The sequence below is a fragment of the Nicotiana tomentosiformis genome, chromosome 5 (genome assembly GCF_000390325.3).
Source record: "Nicotiana tomentosiformis chromosome 5, ASM39032v3, whole genome shotgun sequence".
Lineage (NCBI taxonomy): Eukaryota > Viridiplantae > Streptophyta > Magnoliopsida > Solanales > Solanaceae > Nicotiana > Nicotiana tomentosiformis.
This window is the reverse complement of record NC_090816.1, coordinates 32,344,299-32,356,086: the sequence shown is the minus strand read 5'-3', so window position 1 is coordinate 32,356,086 and position 11,788 is coordinate 32,344,299. Positions and strand designations below refer to the sequence as shown.

Genomic DNA, 11,788 nt, shown 5'->3' with positions numbered 1-11,788 from the left:
TTAAGTCATTTGGGACTTGTATGCAAAAGTTAAGTTCATTCCGGGTTGATTTGGTATGTTTCGGCGCGAGTTTTGGAAGTTAAAAGTTCAAAGCTCATTCAAGTTTGAATTAGGTGCGATTCATCGTTTCGATGTTGTTATGTGAGATTTGAGGCCTCGAGTAGATGTATTATGTTATGGGACTTGTTGGTATAATTGGTCGGGGTCCTGAGTGGCTCGGGTGAGCTACGGACGTGGTTCAGATCATTTTTCCTCTTGTTGCCTTGTTGAAGAGTTGTTGGTACTAGTGTAGCCGCATCTGCGGAGTCTTGGCCGCAGAAGCGACTTCACTAATGCGGGTTGTCCATCATAGAAGCGAGGTGAGAGCTAGATGAGGAAGACCGCAAAAGAGGATTTTTGTAGCGCACATGCGTGGGTTCAGACACGAGATTTTGAGCGCAGGAGTAAAAATTGGCGCATATGCAGGAGTTGGCGCAGATGCTGGTCCTTGTGTCGCACCTACGATGTCGTAGGAGCGGATGTTTTTCCGTAGGTGCGAGGGACATTTCTCCAGTGCCTCTCTGCATAAGCGGAACGTTTGTCGCAAAAGCGGCTAACTGTGTCGCAGATGTGACGGAACCTGGACAGATTCTATATATTTCGAGGTTTTGGTTCTTTCATCATATTTTGAGATTGGGCGGCTCGGATTAGGACAATTTTTTAAGTAACATAAGGATTGGGGTAAGTGTTTTATACTTGGTTTTGATTTTATTTTATGAATCCATCTTCATTTTTAGCAATTGGTTGATGACTTTAAAAAAGGAAATTGGGGGTTTTGCCTAAAACTTCAAAAAGATTTTTGAGTTTTGAATATCGATTCAGAGTCAAATTTGAGTGAAGCTAGTATGGTTGGATTCGTAATTGAATGGGTTATCGGATTTTATAAGTTTCATTGAGTTCCGAGGCGCGGGCCCGAGTTTGACTTTTCAGCCGATTTTGATCTTTTGATTAAGGATTCGACCATTGTCATTTGGAATTGTTTCCTTAGGCATTAATTGTTGTATTTGAGTTGATTTGGGCTAGTTTCGAGCCGTTCGGAGGTCGGTATGCACGGTATGGCATTTTTGGAGCATCGTCCGGCTTGCTCGGTATTGAATTTGGCTTGTTCGAGGTAAGTAACACTTCTAAACTTGGTGTTGAGGGTATGAAACCCCAAATTAAGTGTTATGTGATTGATATTAAGGTGACGCACATTCTAGGTGACGGGCGTGTGGGCGTGCACCATGTAAATTGTGATTTAGTCGATTCCATGGAACTGTGTATCTATTTTATCTGAACATTTTACTGTACTCTATGTGTTAGGGTACTTGAGCTGTGATTCATGTTAGAAATCATGTTTAGGCTATATGTTGATACCACTGGGACCCACAATGGTCATTCTTTGCTGATAAGTTATTTGCTTAATTGTAGTTATGTACTCAGTCGTATTCATCATTACATATCATATCTCAGTCTATATTATTTTATATTGTCACATCTCATATCATTGATTTGGACTGCTTAGCATGAGTGTTGTGAGCCCAAGAAATTGGAGATATTGATGACTGAGTGAGGCTGAGGGCATGTTATGATTGATATTTATGGGATCGGGCTACAAGCCGCAGCAGGCTTTATTGATTCATGCCAGGATTTAGCTTATTATAGCGCTTGGGCTGGATGGGCCCCTCTAGAGTCTGCCCACACATAGTAGGCGCAATTGCTAGAAATCATTTGCATTGGGCTAGATCTGCCCTGGTTCATTTGCATTGGGCTGGATCTGCCATGGTTTATTTGAATCTTTGGGCTGGATCTGCCTTGGTTTATTTAAATGTGGGTTGGATCTGCCCTGTACAGTACTGAGTGACTGAGTGTGCTGAGATCATGATGAGTGAGAATATGAGATGGTGAGATGGAGTACTCTGAGAGGGTGAGTACATGAGTTAATCATTGAGATGCATTGCATTTGACATGTGTACTTGAGATACATGCATATAGATGCATTTCCTTCTGCTACCAGGCTTTGGTGACATTCATGATTTCACGTGTATATGTCAATGTAGGCATAGAGATGTATTTTCCTCATGCTATCTGAAAATGAAACATCTTATTTATTGTTGAAAGGTTTTTGGAAAAAATCACGATTTTTCAAACTTATTCATATGCTTTTGGTGCTTTCGATGGAAGATTTGGGATTTACTGTTATACTTGAAAATCATGCCTATCTTTTCGTAACTGTGAACCAGTTGAGCATCTTACCTCTGAGTTATTTTCATGTAACATTTTATTATTATTGTTATGACTGTTGCTGGTTATTAGAGTTGGACTCTGACCCTTGTCCCAGCTCATCACTACTTTCAACTTAAGGTTAGGTTTGTTACTTATTAAGTACATGGGGTCGGTTGTACTCATACTACACTTCTGCAAGTTGCGTGTAGATATTGTTGTGCACGACAGAAGCTAGATCTGAAGATGTACTTGTGTTCCGGTCATAGCCGCCTCTTGATCTTGGTAACTTTAGAGTTTTATTCTGTTCCTGTATAGTCCAAACAGATGATGTACTTAATTCATACCATCTTTGTAAATTCTAAATCTTCAAAACTCTTGATTTGTACCACCAATCCTTGGGAAGTTATATAAAATTCAGTTATCTCATCTTTGATTCACATCAGTGTTATTTTATTATGTTATTTTGTTAATTGGCTTACCTAGCGGGTTAGGTTAGGTGCCATCATGACGGTTTGTATTTTTAGGTCATGACATTTATTCTAACTGGCTTCAAGTATATGTAGAAATTAATGGGTCAAATCCAGACCAGACCTTATAAGAAAGTGAACCGGGTCAATCTAGTAAAGGACCCACGGGCCAAGAGTCAACGGGTTTGGGTTCAAATCGGGTTGACCCATTTAGCAGGTCTAGTAAAAAAGTAAGAAGAAAACAATGAAAAATAAGAAAATAAAAAAGGTTGGACATGTGGCATTAAGATAATAGTTCTGTTCAGTTCAAAAAAAGAACCCTAGCTCCAAGCGACAAGCGAAAAGGAGACGACTTAAGTGTTCCTCTATCGCGAGCACTGCCATGGCCTCTCCGGCCGGCGGCCAGCCCCTTCCATCAGTTGATCTGCCTCCCTAGGTCTCCCACACTAATCCTAACACCAATACGCACCAGCCCAAGCCCTTAGATTACTCAAATATCCTGAAACCAGTCGTGATGAACTCTCCAGTACGTGCGAATTCGAGCAGTATGGTGGATCCTATACCACTTTGATGTGCAACAATTGTGAATGGTCAGCCATTGGTGAAGTTTTCAGAAGCTTAGGTGGAGAGGATGAACGTAATAGAAGGCTTCCAGTACACTGTTATATGTATGGTCTCATATGGATGGCCTGAACTCCAGGAATTACGTCGAAATATCCCTGCTCAATGTGGGATTAAAGGTGAATGTAACGTGGGATTTTTTAGAGACATGCATGTCTTGGTTAGATTGATTTTATGGCAAGATTTTATAGATTGTACATCCAAAAGTGTGTATTATGTCAAAGCTAAAGATGGATATGAATATTAGTTGAGGACATTAATCTATGACGCAAAGTTCAAAGCTGGAGAAGAAACTCCTAAGGTAATGGCGTAGATTTCTTTTCCAAATTTGTTGCCTACATTCTTTGTCAAGGAGTGCCTATTTTTAGTTGTTGGAAAGCCTTTGCATCTGGACACGGTGACTATTAATAAAACTAGACATAGTTGTGCGTGAGTTAAAGTGCTCATTGATCTCTTAGCTGATTTGCCTAAGAAAATTCGTATGGATATTGAGAATGAAGTCACTGGGAAAGTAAGGACAGAATGGGTGGAGGTTAACTATTATTATCTACCTAAGTATTGAAATGAGTTTAAATTACAAGGCCATGATGAGATAGATTATTGGCAACTGCATTCAAAATTAATGAAGAACAAGGGAGATGACAAGCAGGCTGGTAATGATAAGAGAGCAAGAAAAAGGCAAGGAGAAAGGTACATTGATGATTCTTACAAGTGGAAAGGTTATGGGTAATGTTAGTGAGCAATGGAAGGAAGTTAGGGACAACCGATGCTAAGTAAGACAATAAGTCCAAACCTGGAAAGGAGTTGGTTCCAGTTGATAATGTTGGTGATAAGCAGGTACAAAGATCAAACAAATTTGAAGCTCTGGAAGGTGTTGATACTGGGGAGGTACAGAATAAACAACTGGCAGTGATTGATAAAGTTCAGGAAGTAATTCAGGTGGATAAAATTTTTGTTACTAAGGGTGGGAATCAAACTCCTAAGTCAGCTAGAAAACTAAACCCTATTGCACATGTATTTAATCCTAGTGAACAAAGGAGTAGGAGTGCATATAATGTACAAAAGGAATCCACGGCATAATGGGTCAATAGAGCTTTTGGGGGTAACCTAGTTACTACCAAAAAATCATGCCAATAAGTTCCCTCTCAATCTATTGAGACAAATAATACAGCTGAATTTTCAACGATAAATGAGAAGGTTCAGTGGAGTGGTGGAAGATTATGGGCTGATCAAATAGAGGAAGATTTTGAGGAAGGAGAAATACCTAATAGTGCACAAGGAGAGGAAGAATCAACATGTGAGGAGCAAGAGGATGCAGATCAAAGTGTTAATGGGAAGGCATTAATATCAAACACTAATGCTACTAAGAACAATGAAAAAAATCTGGAAAACAAAGGAGAAGGTGAAGCCAAGGGGCAGTAAAATTCAAGCCCTAAACATGCAGCTACAGTAAGCCCTAATGAAGCATCAGTAAACCCTAAAGGAGCTGAGGTTCAGGAGATTGATCCAGGAGGAATAAGGGAAGTTGCTGAGCACATAAAAGATGTTAATGATGCTAGATTAGAAGCTGCTCTAATTTACAGCCTTCAACAACCAAAAGCTAGAGAAGATATGCCACACAAAACAGGTAACACTATTACATTGGCAAACATTCAGTTAAAGCAGCAGAAGGTTAAGGAGGGACAAATGATCATCTCAATGATACCTAAACCTATAAAAAATAGTATGTTGCCTGCATTGGGGAACAGGGGTGAAGAAGATAGAATTGATGGAGCATGAAAGGATCTTGATGAGGAATCTATTGCCTAGAATTTTCTGCATATAGCTCGACAAGGTGATCTGTCTCCAAGACATATTGATAAGGTCAAATTTGTAGCTAAAGGAAGAAAGAAACCAGTTAAGGATACCTCCAGTGTTCCATCAACTAGGGTGCAAACGAGAAGAACCCTAACTAAATCAAATAATTTATAATGGATGCAATTATGTGGAATGCTAGGTCAGTGAATACTAAACAAGCCTTTGAGAGACCTGTTACTATGCATAGACAACATCATTTTGAGTTTATAGGTTTTATGGAACCAATGCAACAAGCTCGAAAGTTGGAAAGATATAGAATGAAGATAGGTTTTGCACAAGCAATTGCAAATGTATCAAATAAGATATGGGCATTCATCGATGAAGTTTTTGAAGTCACTATATTATATGATATGGTGCAACAGCTAATTTTGAGGTTATTTCACACTGAAACTCATGTGGAGCTCATTCTTACAATGGTGTATGCAAAGTGTGATGCCATTGAGAGGATAAAATTGTGGGATTCATTGTATGCGATGGCTAGAGATATGACTGTCCCATGTCTTGTTAGTGGTGATTTTAACGTAATATGGGATGAGGAGGAAACATTTGGTGGCTTACCAGTGTCCTTAGATGAGGTTGATGACTTCAGGCATTGTATTAACACTTGCAATTTAACTGATCTTGGCTTCAAGGGTAGCATTTACACATGGTGGAATGGACGTGCAGAAGAAGACTGTATCTTTAAAAGACTTGATCGTTGTGTTGCTAACATGGAATACCAACAAACATTCCCAGGATTGGAGGTTACTCACTTATCTAAGATTGGTTCTGATCATAGTCCAATGTTGTTAAAATGTAATATTGATGGCTCCAGTGAAGAAATCATTCAGATTTCTTAATTTTTGGGTTAAGCATGATTCATTTAAAGATGTGGTATGTGAAAATTGGCATGCTGATTTTACTGCCAATCCATTTATTATCTTCAATTATAAGTTGAAGAAGTTGAAGAAGGCATTGCCAACTTGGAGTAAAGCTACCTATGGAGATATATTTCAAAAGATAGCAAGTCTTGAGAAAGTTGTTATGGTACATAAAGCCCAATTTGAAGAATACCCTACACAACTGAATCGAGAAAGGCTAAGAAGAGTACATGCAGAATTGATTAGATACCTTGCTTTGGAGGAGGAATTTTGGAAACAAAAATCAGGAATGCAATGGTTTAAGGATAGTGATAGGAACACCAAGTTCTTTCACGCATAAGTCAATGGTAGAATGAAGAGATTGCAGCTCAAGAGGATTCAAAACAGGCTTGGTAGTTGGATAGAAGATGAGGAGGAGATGGCTGAGGAAGCTGTTCATTTTTTCAAATCAGTTCAGTGAAACAGTTGTTCCTACTGCATTTGGAATAATTGATCATGTGCCTACGGTGGTGAATATGGAGCAAAACTTAGATTTGATCAGACAGCCCACAAAAGAAGAGGTCAAACAAGTTGTGTTTGGACTAAATGGAGAGACTGCAGTGGGGCCAGATGGTTTTACAAGCTGATTTTGTCATTATTGTTGGGACATAATTGGAGATGACATAGTTGATATGGTGAGATCTTTTCTTAATGGTCAGGAGCTGCCCAAATGTGTTACTCATACTAACCTGGTTCTACTACCAAAGAAGAAGAAGGTGACAACATTATCAGACATGAGGCCCATAAGCCTTAGCAACTTCACCAACAAAATCATCTCAAGGGTGATTCATGAGAGGTTAGTAGGGTTGCTTCCTAATATTATTTCTGAGGAACAGGCAGAGTTTGTGAAAGGGAGGAGCATAGTTGAGAATGTGCTTCTCACACAGGAAATTATTACTGACATAAGGTTATGGACAAAAGATGGACCTAATGTAGTAACGAAGCTTGACATGACTAAAGCTTATGATAGGCTTTCTTGGTTATTTTTGACTAAGGTGTTAAAGAAGATGGGATTTTGTGAGAGATTCATAGGGTTGGTGTATGGAATTGTGTCTAACAATTGGTATTCAATGCTCATCAATGGACAACCTCATGGTTTTTTCAAATCTACTAGAGGAGTAAAGCAAAGGGATCCAGTGTCACCTACTATATTCATTCTAGTTGCGGAGGCTTTGTCAAGAGGCTTAAATTCTTTGCATTTGAACCTATATTTTTGTGGGTTTGGATTGCCTAAGTGGAGTCCTAAGATCAATCACTTAGCATATGCGAATGACAGCATTATATTTTTCTCCTCATATGCTACTTCTTTACATTTAGTGATGGAGGTATTGGGAGCATATGAAGTTGTATCAGGCTAGTTGGTAAACAAGAATAAATCAGCTATCTACATGCACCATTCTACAAGTTTGGAGGTGATCACAAAGATGGAAAGAATTACTGGAATGAGAATGCTGGAGTTTCTATTCACTTACTTAGGATTCCCCATCTTTTATGCTAGGAGAAAGATGGATTACTATCAAAGATTGATGACTAAGATATTGGATAAATTACAAGCATGGAAGGGTAAATTGTTATCTATAGGTGGCAAAACAGTGTTGATCTCACACGTCCTTCAAAGCATGCCCATACATCTTATTTAAGTTGTTAATCCTTCTAACTATGTTATAAGCAAGTTGCATAAGATGTTTGCACAATTCTTTTGGAGCAGTTCTATTGGCGGTAGTAGTCGGCATTGGGCATCTTGGAATACCTTATGCATGCCATGTGAGGAGGGTGGAATTGGATTTAGATCCCTACATGATGTATCTAAAGCTCCATTTTGCAAATTGTAGTAGAATTTTCGAACAAAGCCAACTCTTTGGAGTTCATTTATGAGCCAGAAATATTACAAGAGGCTTAATGCAGTGATTGTTCCATGGAGGAAAGTATCACATATATGGAGGAAAATGTTGGAATGCAGAGATTTAATTGAACATCAAATTACTTGGCATCCAAAGATGGGATCTTCTCTCTTTTGGTTTGATAACTGGACAGATTAGGAGCTTTATACTTCCTTGTTCCTCAAGACCTTGGGATAGATGAAACAATCCATAATGTATATGATGTGGTAGAGGAAGGTGCATAGAATGTTGATAGATTGCTGGAAATTCTGCCTGAGGAATATGCAGTTCATATTGTGGATAAGTTGAAGCCTTCTGCTATGCAAGAAGCCTTAGATGTGCCATATTGGATGCTGGAAACTCAAGGACAGTTTAGTGTTAAAACTGCCTGGGACTATTTGAAAAGGAGAGATGAACCAAGAATGGCATATAAGATGATATGGGTGAAAGGCTTACCTTTTAAAATCTCTTTCTTCATATGGAAGGTTTGGAAAGCAAAATTACATCTGGATGATTTCATGAGAAGACTGGGATACTTCATGCCCTCAAAATGTTGGTGACGTGCTCAATCTAAGGAAGAAACTTTGCAACATTTATTCTTTAAGTCTGATATTGCTAAATGTGTGTGGAAGTACTTCCTATCGAGGGAAGGGATAGCTATGGAAGGAGTGAAAATGCACCAAGAAATCACTAAATGTTGGACTGCCCAGGTTTGTCATGGACTGAAACCTATTATGCAAGCTTTGCCTTCATGTATTGTTTGGGAATTATGGAAGAGAAGCAATAGTTTAAAGTATAGGGAGACAGTTACAATTAGTAGAGTAATTGACCAAATTTCATCCACTGTACAAGCTCTTGTATATGTAAGAAAGCCAGGGTTACATAATATACCTCATAAGTGGCAAGATTTGATCACAATGATGGAAAACTATACTCTACGCTTGAAATACGAAAAAGTGATTTGGGAGTTTCCTATGGAAGGGTGGATCAAAATTAATACTGATGGAGCTTCTAGAGGAAATCCTGGAAAGAGTGCTATAGGATTTTGTCGAAGGGATGAGTATGGAGAATTGATATATGCTGCAGGTAGGGAGATTAATGAGGTTACAAATACTGAGTTAGAAACATTGGCAATCCTGGAAGCAGTGAGGTACATCATGTTACATCAGTATCAACAGGTTTGGCTCCAAACTGATTCAATGCTTCTTAAACATATAGTAGAGGGTACATGGAAGCCACCTTGGTGTATTGTGGATCATGTGGAGGAGATTAAGAGGCTATTGGATGGGTGTAGTAATAAGGTGTCACGCATTAATAGTGAGGGGAATAAACTGGTTGATCATCTTGCTAACTATGCTTTTGATGTGGGCAGTTTTGAGTGCCATGGATTTTGGGAGTTGGATATACAAGGAAGAAGGATTGTTAATGTAGATAAAACACAATGTCCTTACCTGAGGGTGAAGGTGGCAAAGAATTGAGGAGGAAGGAGGAAAGTGCTAGTAGGGTGTTGGGGCCATCACTGGATCATCATATTCAAATCCTTAGGGAAGAGAATATGGTGATCATATTTTATACTAACCTTGTTTTCTTTTTTTGCAGGAAATGTTATTGTACTCATGCCTTGCCGGTTACTACGAATTCTATTCTATGGGTGGTATTAGCACTAAGTGCTCATTCCCTTGAAGGAGGAGTGATGGAAAGCACAAGCATGGGAAGGAAAGACAACTGAAAAAGGCTAAGGATAGGCCATTCAAGGTACTAGTTTTGGCGAAGAATTCTTGGCAAAATGGATGCATTATGGAATAAAATCTCAGTGCATCACTCTAGTATAACATCTCATAAGCCACATCATGCAAAGGTCTCAACAAGATTCAAAGGGACATCACACAAAATTGGATGCAAATACAGTGTAGTTGAACACTGCTGAATAGTACACTCACTATGGCTCTTTTGGCGATACAGTTCGGGCACATTGGATACAAAATGGGATAAAAATGCAGGAGCTATTGGAATGAAATACTGGGGAACTGGAATGGAAACACACTACAAAGAATATTACAATCTCAAGAGAGGGTGTTTCATATCACCATATACGAGACAGTGGTCATTAGTGATAAAACTGCTCGTTCAACTCATGCAAAGGAAAAGGCAGGTATGTATTCAATTCCCAAGTGTTATGAGATCTTTGAATTAAAAGGAATATCAACTCTTCATTTCAAGGAGAATGCAAGGGAACAAAAAATCCCCTCCATCAGATTTATATGAAAGAATATTATATACATGGACGAACACACATATCATGGAACACTTTATGGAATAATGGGAAGAATGCTGGAGTAATCAATATGCACAAGTAATGGAATGCGCGTTGGAGGACAATTTTATGGCACTGGCTGGACTGGGAACGAGGAAAGGACAGGAACCAATGCACGCTAAGCTACTTTTTGACACTTCAAAATGTGAGATAGCGAGACAGTCTACATCCAAAAGGCTAATTTTTATACATGGTTTATACGGTAGTTTGCACTTTTATATATTTTTTAGATCAAAATGTAATGATAGTTTTGGGTATCACGTACCCAAAACTTATAGGTGCTATGTAATTGACATGAATTATTGTCTTGCTCGTAGTAAGACACCATGATAAATTGTTTCTTTTTTTTGTTATTATATATAAAAACTAGCCCTAGGCACCTTGCATAGTGAATTTTAAAATAATAATAATAATAGTTCAGAGCCAAAAAATTTACATTCAATCGCCTCTTTTAAGTGTAAAACATGCGCGTGCCAGCTGTAAAAAAAAAATGATGTGTCTTAGGTACACTCTGAAATGGTTGAGTGTGTAAGATGATTATCGGACATAATTCACGGGTATCTTATATATTTTTCCTTATTATTATTAGTGATACCATGTCGACAAAATGGAAATGAATATGATAATTACACGAATGATACTTTATTTGTGAACATCAATTAATTTTGTCCCTGGTCCAAGAGAGTTTGAATATGATGACATTCGCACATACATTTAGTGCTCAGTTCTTTTTTGTGTGCAGGCCACCCTGTACTTCATTAGTTTGTCTGTACCCCACAACGATTAACAAATTACAAAATAACACAATGCAAGGGACTCCAACGTGGTTGTCGTTTATGCACTATGTCTGTTACGCGACGCCTTCTTGATGTTCCTTGGAAGAGTGACGTAAGGCTAACTAATCGATGTCAGTACATTTGTTGTCCTCCAACTGAGGTCCCCTCCGTAAGCGAGACTAGATTGTCAGTGTCATACGGGATAACCAATGTCGTGAGCAATTGAACAGCGGAAATGAGCAATTGATGATGAAAGTTGATGATTTTATTGATGATGATGAAAGTTATTATAAAATGCTATGCAGTGTCGGGGGGAGAGACACCAGTACAGAGAAATGATTGCTTGCTTGAATGTTTAAATACTTTGGTCCCCCTTAATAATGCTTAAAAAATTATAACTAAAGTTACATGAGTTGACATATGAAAGCTGTAAAAGAACACTGAAAGAAAATTATGTAAAACTATTCTATAATTACAATGAAAAGGACTTAGTCTTCTACACGATAGAAGCAAGTCTGATGGCAGCAACTTTGTCTTGAGCATCAGGGTCTACGCGCGTTGTGCTGCTGGTGCGCGCGACACTATTTGGATCTGCCTGCGGCTGGGCGTAGATGCTTGGCATTGGATCTATGCCTGCAGCGCTGTTGGCAACATGATGGTCTGTGTGCGCGACATTGTATGTGCGTGCGGCATTGTTGAAATTCGCCTGCCGCTGGGAGCTGGCAATGAT

At 38.8% G+C, this 11,788-nt stretch overlaps 1 protein-coding gene across 1 annotated transcript; it reads left to right on the top strand.

Annotated features, from left to right (window-relative positions):
• Window positions 1-5,302: 5,302 nt before the first annotated feature.
• LOC104108979 (uncharacterized) lies at window positions 5,303-6,389 on the top strand. Its single transcript, XM_070175821.1, has 2 exons — window positions 5,303-5,932; window positions 6,042-6,389. The coding sequence occupies exons 1-2, from the start codon at window positions 5,303-5,305 to the stop codon at window positions 6,387-6,389; spliced, it is 978 nt and encodes a 325-aa protein (XP_070031922.1).
• Window positions 6,390-11,788: the final 5,399 nt, after the last annotated feature.